At 40.5% G+C, this 16,484-nt stretch overlaps 4 protein-coding genes across 5 annotated transcripts; all 4 read right to left on the bottom strand.

Moving 5' to 3' along the window:
* Window positions 1-2,206: 2,206 nt before the first annotated feature.
* LOC125191184 (putative RING-H2 finger protein ATL71) lies at window positions 2,207-2,873 on the bottom strand. The gene has a single exon (XM_048088684.2). The coding sequence runs from the start codon at window positions 2,865-2,867 to the stop codon at window positions 2,334-2,336; it is 534 nt and encodes a 177-aa protein (XP_047944641.1). The 5' UTR covers window positions 2,868-2,873; the 3' UTR covers window positions 2,207-2,333.
* A 2,026-nt stretch (window positions 2,874-4,899) lies between these two features.
* On the bottom strand, window positions 4,900-5,621 carry LOC125191193 (RING-H2 finger protein ATL63-like). Its single transcript, XM_048088697.2, has one exon. It carries the CDS (start codon window positions 5,535-5,537, stop codon window positions 5,013-5,015), a length of 525 nt encoding a protein of 174 aa, XP_047944654.1. The 5' UTR covers window positions 5,538-5,621; the 3' UTR covers window positions 4,900-5,012.
* A 1,391-nt stretch (window positions 5,622-7,012) lies between these two features.
* On the bottom strand, window positions 7,013-9,725 carry LOC125200601 (dnaJ protein homolog). 2 transcript variants are annotated; one of them, XM_048098266.2, is made up of 7 exons: window positions 9,590-9,725; window positions 9,300-9,459; window positions 8,480-8,651; window positions 8,237-8,378; window positions 7,867-8,143; window positions 7,581-7,779; window positions 7,013-7,501 (listed from the first exon to the last, which is right to left on the bottom strand). In XM_048098266.2, the coding sequence occupies exons 2-7, from the start codon at window positions 9,447-9,449 to the stop codon at window positions 7,179-7,181; spliced, it is 1,263 nt and encodes a 420-aa protein (XP_047954223.1). In that variant the 5' UTR covers window positions 9,450-9,459; window positions 9,590-9,725; the 3' UTR covers window positions 7,013-7,178. The 2 variants fall into 2 exon arrangements, with proteins under 2 accessions (XP_047954223.1, XP_047954222.1); XM_048098265.2 differs by having other exon boundaries at window positions 9,300-9,468; window positions 9,590-9,713.
* Window positions 9,726-11,097: 1,372 nt separating this feature from the next.
* On the bottom strand, window positions 11,098-13,649 carry LOC125210124 (vacuolar protein sorting-associated protein 60.2-like). Its single transcript, XM_048109703.2, has 7 exons — window positions 13,452-13,649; window positions 13,076-13,227; window positions 12,808-12,901; window positions 12,024-12,095; window positions 11,819-11,930; window positions 11,490-11,647; window positions 11,098-11,307 (listed from the first exon to the last, which is right to left on the bottom strand). The coding sequence occupies exons 1-7, from the start codon at window positions 13,518-13,520 to the stop codon at window positions 11,254-11,256; spliced, it is 711 nt and encodes a 236-aa protein (XP_047965660.1). The 5' UTR covers window positions 13,521-13,649; the 3' UTR covers window positions 11,098-11,253.
* Window positions 13,650-16,484: the final 2,835 nt, after the last annotated feature.

Below are 16,484 nucleotides of genomic sequence, written 5' to 3' on the forward strand. Positions count from 1 at the left end.
TATTCTCAATGGATAAATATGTAATATGCTAATTGATTTAAAAGGAATTAAAAATCATGTACCGATTATAAATGTGAATTACCTAAAATATCCAATTATCTGCTCATAACTTTAATATACATCAAACTATAGATTTTTTTGGTCGCAATGGTCGGCTAGCGACCGGCTAGCCGATTCGTCGCGCTAGCCGAACCATTGCAATCGGCGAGGGCGATTTCGGCGAGCGGATCGGCGTGGGCTGGCCGATCGCTCGTCGCTGGCCGATCGGCTAGCCGCCATTGTGGCGGCCCGATCGGCCAGCGCTGATTTTTGAATTTTTTTTTTTTTAAATCATATATAAACGCGATTTTCGTTTCATTTTCATTTGCACCACTTGTTTTAACGAGTTTTCTCTCTCTCTAACTTTCTGTACAAGAGCATCATCGAGCGATGGATCACAACAACGAGTCCAGTCCAGCGACGAGTGGATCTCAGACTCCCACGGTACCAGTGGGATCTGGATGGGGGCAGATGGGCTCGGGGTTTAACATCCCTTGGAATCAGATGATGGGGATAATTGCTGGTGCGCCGGGGGGGGGGGGGTGATGGGGGGGAACCAGGGGGGTATGTCGGGGGTATGCCGTGGGGGATGCCGGGCGGCGGGCAGGGGAGCGGCGGGCAGTCAGCGCCCAGGTGGGGGGGTATGCCCCAGCTGGAGCAGCAGATGATGGGGATGATGTGGCAAGGGGGGATGCCGCACGGTATGCATCCCGGGATGCCGGGGGGGGGGGGGGTGCAGGGGTCACCGGGAGGGGACGCGGTATATCGACCCTCGCTTGATTTTTTGACGGCTTCGTCTCACACGTCGACCCCGGTGGAGACGCAGTTATCTGGCGATGACCTTTTGTCATTGCATGATATGGGGATCGATCTCGGGGACGATGATACTCCCGTTCAAGCGACGCCGGCCGCGCCGAAGAAGAAGACGAGGGGGAGGGGGAAGGGCAAGGCGGTCGGCGAGTCATCGCAGCCCGCTGCCACTGGCCGGAGGAAGTGGACGGAGGATGAGTACGCCGGGGTGGCCAAGGGGTGGTTGGAGGTGTGCGACGATCCGCTGGTTGCGAACAACCAGCGGGTCGTCAACATGTGGGCGAAGATCAGAGCTGCCTATAAGAGGCACTGCCCGCACGGGAAGGACTTCAGCAACGAGGAGGTCCGGAAGGGGTGGGAGCGCACCAGGGCCGCGGTGGGCCATTTTGCGAATTTGTACGCCAACGCCCTCCGTCAGCTCAAAAGTGGGACTGAGGACGACGCCCGGAGGATAGCCGCGAGTCAGTTCCCCTTGGAGGGGAAGTATAAGGAGTTCACCTTCTGGGAGTGCTTCTTGTTGTTGAAGGACTCCGAGAAGTTCCGGGCGGGGTGCGACGCTGGGTGGCCGAAGAAGCAGCGACTGAACTATAGCAGCGACTGAACTATAGCAGCGACTACAGTGGCAGCAGCGGCGGATCCCACGACCTCCCCCTAGATGCTGAGGAGTTTCCATTCCCTCCTTCATTTACTGGTCGCCCCCGCCCGGTTGGACAGAAGCGGGCGCAACGGGCTGCGAGGGGCGGATCCCCCCTATCGCCCCGCGAGGTCCAGTCCTCCGCCCTCCCAGCCGCCCCACTCGAGTACACTCTCCATTCGCGTAACCAAACGCGGGCTCAGATGTTACAGGTCTTCCGAGAGTGGAAGAACGCCACTGACCCCACGGAGAAGAGGTTTCTTTACGAGATGCTCGAGAGCATGCGTGCTGATTTAGAGATCGCGAGGTCACGGCTGGGGGGTTCCGACGTGGGCTCAGATACCACGGGTGGCGGCAGCGACGGCGGCGATGGCGGCGACGACGAGGACGACGGCGACGGCGATGAGGAGTAGAGAGTGGCGGGGGTCGTGTGTTGAATTATTTATGTACTTTTTTTTTTAATCTTTGTACTTTTTTTTTAATGGATGGATTATTTTTCCCGTATATGTGTCGTAAATTTAATTCCGTATTTTAATCGTAATTTTAATTCCGTAAATGTGGTATATTTTGAATTATTTTTATTGCGGCTGGCCTATGGCTGGCCTAAATCTGATGTGGCAAGTAGTTTTTTTATTGTTGCTGACGTGGCAGGGGAGAGAATGGCTGGCCTAAGCACCATTGCGGATGCTCATGTAAAAATATCTAGTAGCTCAAATATTGGCTCTAATCAAAATGTTTCTTTTAATAATTCAACATTAATTCTCGTACACCAAAAAAAAATACTTACATACGATTGTTGCAACTAACAAACAATCAGAAAAACCAAAAAAAATTAGAGACCGATAGACCATTATTGATTGGCAGGCTGTTCTACCGCCGCCGCCACGGCCGGCAGCGGCGTTTTCCGGCAGATAGGACACGTGGGATGAATCATGAGCCACGGATCAATGCAGCTCCGGTGAAACACGTGTCCGCACTCCGGCATCAGCCTCACCTCCTCGCTCTCTTTATATTCCTCGAGGCACACGGCGCAGCCGCCTCCGGCGACGGCGCCGCCGTGGGCCCCGAGCCGGGCGTAGGTGTAGAGCGGGATTGCGGAGATGGCGGCTGCGTCGAGGCCGTCGCGCTGGATGACGACGTGGACGGAATCGCCGGCGCCGGCGTAGTAGCGGCGGCGGACGGAGGAGGAGGAGAAGGGGGAGGAGTTGGGGGGTGATTTCTTGCACTTGTAGGAGAAGTAGGTGATGATGATGAAGATAGCGAGGATGGCGATGGAGAGCCCCACGCCGTACCCGAAGCCGCCGAGGGCGGTGTCGGCGATCGGGCTGTCGGAATCGTCGCCGTAGTAGGTGAAAGTGGTGGTGGTGGTGGTGTTGTTTTTCATTTTTTGTTTAACTACGGGATTATGGAGTTCTTTTTTTCTCCCCAATCTTATATATGTGTGTGATTTGGAGAATAATTATGAGAAAATCAAAAAGAGCCCTCCTCAATTAGGTCCATTCTCCAATAGTCAACTTTGTGATCATATACATATAGGTTTGGTTTTGGTTTCATATTAGTTAGTACTTTATGGAGTCAACTTGATCTTATGGAAATAATGAGGATTTTTCTAAACCTAACCTTTACTTAAATTCACATATCCTTAACTAAATCAGAGGAGATCAACTTAATTGTATGGCATTATGCATATAATAGAACATATGTTTGAATTATCACAAATTAAATAGAACTATCTAAAAAATTGCACTATAAAAAAGGAAAGGGGAAAAAATGTGAGAGGGTTTGATCCTCAACTTTAGATATTAAGTTCTTTTGGGTATGTCTACATTATATTGAAATTTTAGATATTACTAGAAAGGGTCAACTATCTTGGTAGTCTTATACCATTGGTTGATTTTGTGTTTGATAGGTCTAGTGGTGGTTAATTAAAACAAGTTGCTAACTACGATAATCAACGAGCCACCACAAGTTTTGTCAGAATGTTACTCACAATTCTAGGAAAAAATAGACCTCATCTTATATATGAATATGATTATAGTTACCTTTTGGTTTTCAGTTTTCACATATATACAATAAAAATACTTGCATACCATTCATCAAACAATTAGAAAAAATAAAAATAATAATACTCTAGCTTCCCCGTCCTTCAAAAAAATACAAAGAAAAAAGTTCGTTATTAACTAGAATTGGTCTAATTTTAAGGGACGATCACAGATGGTGGTAAAACTCGCTCTCCTTATATTCCACGAGGCACACGGGCCCGAGCCGGGCGTAGGTGTAGACCGGGACAACGTCAAGGTCGTTGACGACGTGGACAGATGCGGCAGCGGCATGATCAGCGGCGGAGGAGAGGGAAATGGGCTGAGATGATCTCTTGCACTTGGTGATGTCATGTCGGTGACTGCGGCGAAGATGACGAGGACGGCGAAGATGAGCCCCACGCAATACACGAAACGGCCGAGGCCAGTGTCTTTACTCATTTGTTGGAGGATAGGGTTTTTTTACTTGGAGATTGTGATTGTGGACTTCTTTTTCTCTCCACTTTATGATCATATATATAGACTTACTTAGTCCTATTACCATTAGGTAAATAATGAGTTTTTTTTTTCCAAATCAAGATTTACTTAGGTAACTAAACCATCCTCTATATACGTAATTACCACGAAACTTAATTGTAAAACGCTCTGATTTAATCATCACGAAATTATTAGAAAATTCCATTATGAAAATAATGCAACCAAGAAATAGATTCTCCTTTGTCCATCACGTAAAGAGCCACTTTGTTATATAGATTTTCTGCAATTTATAGAATAATTTACTTTATTTCACTTTGAAATTCATATTACACTAATTTTTTATATTTACAATCTATGTTAAAATAATACAGGTTTCACATTCTACTCATTTTCTCCCTTTACTTTTCTTCACAAAATCAAATACAGTAATTTCTTAAAATCCGTGTCGTGTCAAAATGGTTCTTTAAATGGTGGACGGATTGAGTATTTAATTATTCATATAAATCCATCAAATCATCGACATTTTGTACAAGTTTTAGTTAAAAAGTTCCATCATCAAATCATATTACAAGATAATTTGTCTTCTTAAATTCTGATAAATTATAGACCCCATATTTTTCTATATCATCTCTCGACTCTATATAAATAAAATACGCTCATATTTCTGAACTGGTTCTCTGTTCTAATACAATAGTACTAAATAAGATTAATACACACCAAATTATAGATTTTTTTTTTTTTGGGTAATTACCAAAGGTATCTACTGAACCACGACAGACCTAGTAACTATTCCACACACTAATCTGTAGGCACCTCCACAAATGAGGCAACTCATTCAATTATAGATTTTAATTGTATTAAATGATGTCCAAACTTTCTCATTGCTCAAATATCGGCTAATACGCACAAAATATTTCTATTACTAATTCAACATATTATATAAAAGAAAATACTTACATACGACTGTTTCCATTCATCAAACAATTAAAAAAGAACAAAAACAAAAATATACATTATTGATTGGCAACTGTTGCAGGCTGTTCTACCGCCGCCACCGCCACCACCGGCGTACTCCGGCAGACAGGGCAGGTGGGGTGAATCATGAGCCACGGATCAATGCAGCTCCGGTGAAACACGTGACCGCACTCCGGCATCAGCCTCACCTCCTCGCCCTCCTTGTAATCCCCGAGGCACACCGCGCAGCCGCCCGCGGCGGCTGCGCCGGCGCCGGCGCCGCCGTAGGTGTATAGCGGGATGGCCGAGATGGCGGCCGCGTCGAGGCCGTCGCTCCGGACGACGACCTGCACCGGCGCGCCGGCGCCGTGATCGCCGGCGAAGTAGCGGCTGCGGAAGGAGGAGGAGGAGGAGAAGGAGAGGGAATTTGGGGGTGGTGATTTCTTGCACTTGTAGGAGAAGTAGGTGATGACGACGAAGATGGCGAGGACGGCCACGGAGAGCCCCACTCCGTACCCGAACCCGCCTAGGGCCGTGTCCCCGATGGGGCTGTCGGAGTCGTCTGTGGCGGCGGTGTTGCTCATTTGTTTGAGAATAGGGTGGCTTTTTTTACTTGGAGGTTATGGAGATTTTATTTGTGTTTTGGTGAGAGAAAAGATGGAAGGAAAAAGCCCACCTCAATTAAGACATTCTCCACTAGTCAACTTTATGATATAGGGGTATATATAGAGACTTGGTTTTGGTTTCATATTAGTTAATTACTCCTACTTGCCTTTTGGAGTCAACTCAATCTTAGGGGGATAAAATGAGGTTTTTTCATAATTATGATTTACTTGGAGACTCATCCATTCTTTAACTGAAAGCGGGAGGGGATGACGATGAAGCGTAACTTAATTGTAAAATGTTTTTCATGTGCTTAAAAGATTAAGTGTTCGAGTTATCACAATATAAACATATAATCATAATTGACCCCCTTTTTAAAAATAATACACTTGAAAAAAAAGAAAATTTTCACATGTGGGAGGATTAATCCTCGTGGAGGTGTTATTGACTTTTAACTGTCTACAAATCAGTGAGAGAATTAATTGATATATTTGTCATCTAAAACTAATGACTCATTGACTTTTAACTGTCTATAAATCGGCGAGAGAATTAGTTAGTATATTTATCAGTGAAAACTCATGAATTATTAATGACACTTTTAACCGTCTACAGATCAGCGAGAGAATTAGTAGATATGTTTGTTATTGATAAATGATGAATGAACTTTATACTAAAATTTAATACTATGTCAAATATTTAAAAAGAATAGAGATTGTGTTATTTGGGCTTGTCGACAACATATGATATGTACATTGACAATGTTGGTATTACTAAGAGGTCAACTATAATGGTATTCTTATCCCATTGGCTGATCTTGTAGTTTGATAAATCTAGTGGAGGTTTATTGTAACAAGTTGATAACTACGACAGTCAACGAGCCACAACAAGTTTGGTCAGAATGTCACTTACAATTCTAGGAAAAAATAGACATCATATTAATGACCTTTGTGTTTTTGATTAATTATTAGTTTTAATCACCAAAACAACAAGGTTAGTAAAATATTGAACCCAATTACAATTTCAAACAATATTCTTCCTCTTGCAAGTCTCATTTGCTTTGGTCGGGAATTTTAATACCATGAATTTTAATTTAATGGACAATATAAGCATAATCTCATTTGCTTTCAACACACATTTTAATAATTTGTTGGGCATTTATTATATGTGCAAACAAAGCTAATAAATTCCAAACAAGTTGGAGGAAAAGCAGATAATCTAGTAGAGTTGACAAGTAATAGTATTAAAAATTGCATTATTTCTTCTCAAAAACCAAGACTTTAATGATTAAATTCATAACGAAATGAATGCTAGACATGTAAGCTAAGGTAATATGTGGATTAGTAGAAAAACTGAACTAGACTTTTGATTATCTCACTAGAAAAAACCAATAATATCCATAATGTTATCAATGAGTCAAAGCTCCCAAATAGAGCTAAGACTATATAAACGCATTCACTAAGCAATGAAATGAAATAGATTTAAGATTGCAATACCAATTTTTTGAAAACAGATAATTCCTAATACACATCAATCAACTGAAGAATATAGTATGGTCTTTTCTAACTTGCGAAAAAAACAAGCCATCCCCGGAAAGGAAAAGAGATAGCGATACCGAGTAGTCATTACTGCTGGGCACACTGCACTCTCTGAGCGCCTCCCGGCATGTCATCGTCTTCATCATATGCCTCTTGGGCCTGCTGGTGCTGCTTTCTGCGCATCTCCTCTTCCATATTTATGTCATGCAGGGTAGTCTCCTCGCATTCGTCTATTTCCATATCCGTCAGCTTGGTTGTAGGCCTTGGGGGCAGTACAGCCTCCAGGGATTTGCTTTGCTCCGGGCTCAACATATCAGGGAATTCAACGGTGAATTGAATATACAATTTTCCTTTCATGAATGACCTCTGGTACATTGGCATCCCTTCATCGTTGATCGCCTTGGATTGGTCTGAGTCAAAGAAACATTAAGGTAAAACATAGGTCGGACTAAGTCCAAATTGCAATTTCTATACGACATTTTAACTCACCAGGTTTGATAACTTCCCCAGGTTCGGATTTAATGAGGAGCTGGCGGCCATCCAAGTGAGTCAATATAAATTGGAAGCCACATAGTGCTTCGGTTAGTGTCAATGTATGCCCAACAAAAAGATCATCACCCTTCCTCTTGAACTTAGGATGCTCCTTTTGTTGAAGTACGAAGACTATATCTCCAGTGACAGTATCAGGCTGCAAAAATACAAGCCATCAGTTAGAAACAACACAAATTTAAGATGCTACTTCAGTAAATACCAACTAAAAAGGACTCTTAGATACCGCTTCATCAGCTTCGCCTGGGAACGTGATTTTCTGTCCGTGCTGCATGCCCTTCTCAACCACAACTTCCAAAACCTTCTTTTCTTGCATAACCTTCTCACCCTTGCAGTGAGGGCAGCGATCCTTGTCGCTAATGGTTTCACCAGTACCCTTGCACTCGTTGCAAGGATGTTGCATCTGTTGAATCATAGAAGGGCCAAGGTGTCTAATAGACACTTTCATTCCAGATCCTTGACAACCAGAACATTTCAATGAAGCTCCAGATTTTGACCCCTTCCTGCAGCCCCAGCAAACACATAATAGTTCAGTAACGACCAACTTGACAATTACAATGAAGACTCAGGACTTCATATGACACAATAAAACTCACCCCTTGCATTTGGGGCAGAGTACATTGCGGGACAAAGACAGCTTCTTTGATGTTCCATTATACAAGTCATCCAGAGAAACTTTGAGAGGATGAATAACATCCTCACCCCTTCTTTGCCTCCTACCTCTGCTACTTCCACCGCCTGTCAACAATCAAAAAAAATTAATAAAAAATACAGATTTTTTACTTTTTGCATAATCAAGTCAATTCAAGACATGGCAAAACAAATGCATAATTGCATACCTCCAAATGGATTGCCACCGCCAAAAAAGGACTCAAAGATGTCAAAGGGGTTGTGGCCTCCACCACCACCGCCACCCATTCCTTCCTTGAGAGCATCCTCACCATACTGATCATAGATCTCACGCTTCTCCGGATCACTCAGTACTTCATAGGCTTGGGCAATCTCTTTAAACTATAACACCCAGAAAGATAATTTCTTATATTGCATCCAAACAAATTTAATACCTCAATGTTGGTCAAAGCTAGAAAAAGCAGTAGGAGGAACAGCTCAACTCAAAATCATCAATTTTAGATACCATAGTTGGCATTAAGAAACTATCACAAAGAATTGCTATCGAGAACTAAACCAAATTCACAGGATCAAAACTATTGAAAATTACTACAGCTACAGCATTGTGTATTCCAATTTGATTGACCTCACTTTGTGCACAAAGAACCAATGTTCCTATAAAAAGAAACAGTAAATTAATTTTTTTGAATGAATATCTAAACCAACATGATTCCAAATATCCACTCAAATAATTTAAACAGCTCAATTGAGCTGATTAGGGAGTAAAGTATCACTATTCCTGTAAAAAGAGGCAGCATATTAAACTTCTTGAATGATTATCTCAACCAAAATTATTTCAAATAACAACTCAAATAACGTAAACAGCTCAATTGAGCAAATTATGCAATCAAACAAAACTCATCCATCCCTACATAAAATAAAACTAATATCTTCACACATTCAACATTGCAAATAAAAATTCACCGATCTAGAACTCCACCAATCAAAAATTGAACACATAAAAACCAAATTAACTCCACAAGAAGCTACCTTCTCCGGATCTCCGCCTTTATCGGGATGATTCTTGATCGCGGATTTGCGATACGCCTTCTTCAGATCGTCCTGCGAAGCATTCTTCGGCACTCCCAATGCCTCGTAGTATTTGGTATTATCGCTTTTCTTCGGCGCTCTCCCGAACATCTCTGCTGCTCTGTAAATCCTTCAAAATCAATTGAAATTGAATCGAACAAACAAGCAGAGTAAAATCGGCTTGTAAATTGATAAATAGGTATCGATCTATGGATGCGCGTGTGAATTAGCACATATATATAAGAGCTTACAGCTGAGTAACGGAGCGGCGGAGGCGCGTCGAAGGTGGAGCGAAGGAGAAAGAGAGAGAGATTAGGTCAGTGTAGATCTGCGGTTTTAATTGAGGAGGGGATGAGCTTTTGGACGGCTGAGATTAAATAAGAGTATAGAACATTCTAGAGCTTTTCCTGATGACACGCTTCTAATTTCTTTCCTATTTTTGTTTGGACTTTTAAATTTATCTGATTTAATTCTGTTATTTGCCTTTTTTATAAAATATTTTTCCTAATTTAATTGCGATTAATGTTTTATGTAGTACTTTATTTAAAAATATCTAAAAAAACTGGAATTATCCTGATTTCTATAGAAAGTAAAAAATTGTTTTATTTTAGGCAAATTGGAGTACTAATATTTAACGTTTTACTGTACACATTGCAAATTGTAAAATTTTGGGCAAATTGCAGGAAAAATATTGAATTTGGACAAATTCTGGTATTTCTCGTAACTTAATAATCTACCAAAAATTATGAAATATTGGTTTGTTCTCAATCACTAAGTTATTTTTTGGTGAAATTCTATAAGATATGGAAGTCAATTAATCATATGTGACATAATCACTGACGAGTTAAATGACGCTGTCTATTCATAAATAAAATATTGTCGTTTGATTGATAAAACATCAATAAATATTACATGTGTTTGATCAAAAAAATTTCGTTATGAAATAATTAAGAATAAATTCAAACTTTATTATTTTCTCGACTGATTTTTAAAGATTTTAAAGATGCATGACTTATCATAATTTGATCAAGTTTTGATTTTTGACAATTTACCCTAAAATCAGTAATTCTTTATTTGAATTGTTATTATATTCATTAATAATATTACACATAAACCTTATTTATATTTCTAATTATAACATTACCACGTATTTTGTATTATCAATTCTATATTGTAAAAATAATTACATTCCATGTGAAATTGCTTACCCACATATTTCCAATCCCAAAACATAAGATTATAATTTAATGTACGAATTTATTACTAATACAGTGGAGTAATATTTTTCAGAATGGAGTTGAAGATTTGAGAGACCTAAAATGTGTGAAGTTTTGATTTGATGATAAAAGAAAAGGTTGTTGATCTACAATATTATTTGTAACGTCTTGATTCTCATGAATTTTATAACAAGAAATCATTAAAAAAGGCACACGTCCGATCTGCATGATTCAATGGTATATACGATCTGCATGATTCAATGGTATATACGTATAGCTATATTTGTTGGACTAATCAGATTTGTTTGCTAAGAATAACTCCTAATTAATTTCTAGTCACTTTATTTAAAAACTCTCACTTTTAATTTGTAGTATAAGGAAGAAAAACTCAATCAAAGAGTAGTGACATAGGGAGTGGTTAAGATCGGTGAATACTTTTTAAATAATGTGATAATATTAGATATTCATTATATGTACGTGTGTCACGTTTAATTCGATATTTATTGTATGGGGCTGAAAAATGAATGAAATACACAACAAACTTTTCAATTTTCCTATATATATATATGCGTTTCGAATTGTCCAATGCTTATTTGTGCAGTAGCCAAAAGTCTTACAACCACATATACAATGATAGATTCTGTAGTTTGTGCTTACAGAGTTACAGTAACACACATATAAGCACACCGACTTGTTGTCTAGTTTCGGAGGGAAGGTCCGGGAACTGCTGGCAACCCTAGTTCATCTTCAGCCTTGCAAAACATCGAAATCAATTATTAGATGCTACTGAGCATTACAAGGTAAAGACGGACCAACCCCTACGTGCTATGCTATAAAATGCTCGTAATTATGATGATGCAATCTAAGGTCTGATGCTTTTTGAAGCGTAAGAATGTGACATTGTAATTCCTGTGGTAAAGACATATGGCATTACCTGCATGTTTACTCTACCAGGAGGAACGGGTGCGTGTCCAGTCGGTGCTGATGGGAAGTTGAGCTCTCCCTCGAGATCAGATTCCTTATCAGGTTGAAGATACGAAGGCACTCCACCTTCGGTCTCAAACCCCATGTCTGCTTCCAGTGCATCAAGCTCTGCATTACAGTAATACTAACTCGTTATTGGACGACAAAGACAACCAAAATCTTCGATATCATTGACACTGACTGCTTCAAGGAATCCATAAAGCTTTTCCAAATTCCATAATGGATTTCACATCTAAGATTGTAAATTAATATAGAGGCGACGAGAGAATCTTCTCTTACCACCCAGGAGTTCATCCTCGTCAATATCATCAGGTAGATTATAGCTCCTCCCCAGACTCTCTTGGATTTCGCTGCTCACATCCATGAGGTCCATCATCTCATCTTGCAGGCTCTGAGAAAATCAAGCCCACCCAGCAATAAAAAGGTTATCCAAGAATATATATCATCATGTGCATGTGAAAGCTACAACGAGTGAGGTACAAACATCAACGTCTTGGATGTTCACAGTCTTCATCATTCCCTTAAGGTCCTTGTTTGCCGATTTCAAGGCTGACATCTGCAATATGTGTGGAATTGGTCACAGAAGAAATCAAACTGTAATCCAAGCATCTAGGTTTCTAAAAGAACCAAAATAAGCATCCAAATCAACTTTGTGTACGCACAGAAAAGGTAAGAGCAACAACGATACTAAGACATAAGCAATCACAAGACAACGAGATTTCCTTCTCTGTGACAAATGGGGGGTCCTCCTACCTCTAAGGAGGTAGGCAGCAGGTTCCAAGGACGTTACAGAATATGCTCCGCGTGGCAAGCCTTGAACTTTGCCCTGTAGAGCGCTACCAAGGGAAACAGATTTTACGGTGAATTTAATGATCCAAGAATACTGTTACTTAAAAACAATTGCAATCATAAAGAAAGAGGCACATATTCTGACTGACTCTACAGCACAGATTTAAAATAAAACAAGTTGTCACTTGTCAGTCATAACACCGTCATCAAACTACTGATTTAACCTTAGCATGTCATAATCACCGCAAAAAAGTATATATTCAAGACTATGGATATAGCAAGTCCATAAATTCCACTATGTGCCTAAAAAACCACTCTATTTGCATGGCACAAGATTACATCGAAAAAACCAGTAAATGCAACTTGATCGACTCATTGAATATCAAAATGCAACTAGATCGAGATTCATTGGATTACCGCCTTCAACAGTAATTCGTTTAATACTCCTATTAAAAAGCATATCAAGCTATAAGACATACTGTCTGTTGAGCATCCTTTATTCCCTCTGCAGCAAATGCGACTTGATCGAGATTAAACGTCTGATTGTACAGCATATCACGCTGACCTTCGTACCTGTCCAAAAAATATGGAGAAATAGCGCACGTTATCTAGAGATAAAGAGATAAAGGTTAGTCGACAAGCTCAGGCACAGAATGAGGAAAGTAGCATTGTTCTTCCCCCAATTACACCCACACGCCGGTAAACAAAACTAACATAAGCTAAAAACACACGAAAAAGGCATTTTACATTCGTCTCTGCTTAAGCACTCTCATTGCTCTAGCTTTAACAGCTTCTTGTGCCGGGCCTGGCCGAGTCCTCTTGATCTGCTCCTTATATTTAGCTAATTCAGCATCAAGTTTCTTTATCTTCTCCTCAACATTGTCACCTCTTTTAGTGATCTACAAGGAAAATTATGTACGGATACGTCAATCTAAGCAGCAAATACACCAACGCGAATAATATAGCTTCGATTACAAGCATCTACTAATTCAGCTATACTCACTGTAGAAGCACCAGAAAACGAGCATAGCTCAACTATTTAAATAGCGATTTGTCGAACAGTTAGATGCGGAAATTCATCATAAATCAGAGAGCTGCAAATCGAGCTGATTAAATTACGAACCCGATCGGAAGTATCTTGAACGGAGGGAGGAGGTTCCTTGTCTTTCTTCGCTCCGAACACTCTCTTCATCGTTACTTCTTCACCACCGGATTTTCTGCTTCTGGTTTTTTCGCTACCTTTGATTCTAGGGTTTCAAATTTTGGATGCTTTAGTCGATTGGAGAGAGAGAGAAGGGAATTGGGCGATTTCTTAACAGTGTCGCTTATTTATCATTTATTTCTTCTTATAAATTGATTTTATTCATTGAATAAATTCAAACTTTTGATTTTGTAAATAGTTGTAACTGATTTTGATTTCCCTTCAACTTCTTTTTTATGATTCAATATGTTTCAAAGGGTTTAGGGCATGTGCCAAAGTTTTTAGGATGCCCCAGTCACATGCCGGAGGGACAGATCAGCAGTGGCGGATGCAATTAAGAACAATGGGGGATAATTGTATCCCAAAAGTGTGAATACTCTAGTGGTGAAATGTTTGAGTTCTGTCATGAGCATTTTTTGTTAATCTTTCTAGTTATACTAGTTCTTGTTTTACTCTGGTTACACATACATATGAATGAATATTATCTAGTTATACTAGTACTCCCTCCGTTTCGCCATAGTTAAGGCGGAACTTTTCGACTCGTAATTTTAGAAATGAATGTTGGGTGTGTTAAATAAATAGATAAAAAAGTAAGAGGGATGCAAAAGGTGGAAAGAATAAAGTATAAAATAAATAAAGTAGAGATAATAAAGTAAGAGAGAGTAAAGTAAAAACGAGAAAATATGACTCAACTATGAAGAAACGGATGGAGTGCTTGTTTTACTCGTGTTACACATACATATGAATGAATATTATTATTTACGAAGTAATTATTTATCCGTTGCCGTTTTACTTTCGTTGCATATGATTAAATATTGATCATCAATTACTATTATACTATATGTTTCTAAATAATGTATAATTAAATATAAAATTTATTGTTTTCGCAATTTTTATTACAAATAAAAGCCATGTTAGATATTTATTTATGATTTCTAATTGTGCTCATATTCAAAATCATATAATTATATATGATGTACATAGTTTTTTGTTTTATTTTAAATACTGAAAATTATCGAGCAATAACACTAAAAATAATTTGTTTTTTATATACAATGAAATTATACATTATCGATATAGTAGAAGAAGAAATATCAAATTAAATTTTTTATCTTCAAGTTGATTTAATTATTTATCACAACCCCAATCTAAAATTCCTGAATCCGTCACTGCGGATTAGGGGAGGCGGGGCATACACGAGCGAGAGCAAGGCTCACACATGATGATAGTGCTAGAGGCGGTGGCTGATTATAGTCTATAAATTTGGCATGCATTTTTCAGTGTCCCTGAATCAAACAACGATATCAACATGATCGACCACTTTGACATCACGACATGGATTGATAAGTGGATGACACCTATCTGAGTTGGCTGGCCTTCGTAAAGCCGCGCAATTGCCGACAAAAACCAAACGTACTCTTTTTGCGATTCGCTTGGAAAGATATCAAAAGAGCATTCAGGATTCTATAAGCACATTTCACTATCCTCAAAGCTTTGAGCCATGCTTGGTTTCAGAAAGTGCTCACCCGCATCACATTATCATGCACATTGAATATAGTATTATGTTACGACAAAAAAAATTTGCAAAAAACTTTTTGTTAAAGAGTTTTAGCAATATAAAAACCAAATTAAACTTGAGATATAGTATATTTTACTTCCTGATAAAATATCAACATTAATTATTGTTTTAATATGTGACCATAGCAATCTAACCCTCGACATATTTAATCCAATGATTAAACACTAATCTTTTGCTTAAATATTTAAAACCAAAAAAGCAGAAAAATTGAAGGGATTTGTTCTACACTCATAAAACTCAAAACTCTTTCACGTTCAAAGTGGATCTGCGATTAATCAAAGAGTAAGAGCATTCCCAATGGAGGTGGCGAATTCTCGGCGATAAATCGCCGGTTATCGCCGAATTATCGCCGGCCATTGTGGCGAAGTCGGCGATAATTCGGCGATAATGTTGCCGTTGCTTCGCCGAGTGGCGTTCTAACGCCGGATTATCGCCGAGCGATCGCCGGCCACTGTGGCGACGCTCGGCGATAATCGGCGATAATTAAAATTTTTTTTTTTTTTTTTTGAACCCAACGGCTATTTTACATTCCACCCCTATAAATATTTCCTCCACTTCCTCCATTCATCACCCACAATCTTCATTCTCTCCATTTTCAATCTCTTCTCCCAATCTTCAATTTTCATCAAAATTATGAGCTTTTGGAAGAAAAGTTCCCGATCGGGTAAGGATAAGGGTAAGGGGAAAGAGTCGAGTTCACAAATTCCCAACACGGATGAAGCAAACGAGCAGTGGATGCAGTCGTTGTTGGCGATGGGTTCTCCTCCCGGCCAACTTCCATACGGGGGTCCGTCTCCTTTGCAGACTCCTCCGGCGCGGAGACTTTCTCCGTACTTCAACTCTGCCGGCAGAATGCCCTTTCCAGCCGACGATGTGTATCGGCCCCAGTTCGACACCCCCGGATCAACCCCAGGCGACCAAGAATCTCAGGCCGCGACACTGAGCGCGGAGGACTTCGAGGTGGAAGAAACGCCCACCGAGCCGCCTTCTAGGAGCGGGAGGGGGAAGGCGCCGGCGTCGTCGGCTGCGACTGATACGGGTTCCGATGAGAGGCCGAAGCGGGTAAGGACTACTTACACTCTGCAAGAGTCCGAGCTGATAGCCGACTGCTGGGCGGACACGTCACAGGACGCGGAGCGCAGCAACTACCAGACTGAGATCATATTCTGGGAGCGGATTGCCGCGAAGTACAGGAGCCACAAGACTGCCTCAATGAAGGACCATGGCAGCGAGGCGATCCGTCGGCATTGGGAGCGCCTCATGAGGGACTGCGGGCACTTCAACGGTATTTATTCTAACTTGATGACTCACATGACGAGTGGCCAGAACGAGCACATGGTCCGAGATGAGGCCATCCGGATGTATAGTAGCCAGTA

This window comes from Salvia hispanica, chromosome 2 (assembly GCF_029641045.1).
Source record: "Salvia hispanica isolate PSC_SH4W2 chromosome 2, Shi_PSC_v1, whole genome shotgun sequence".
NCBI lineage: Eukaryota > Viridiplantae > Streptophyta > Magnoliopsida > Lamiales > Lamiaceae > Salvia > Salvia hispanica.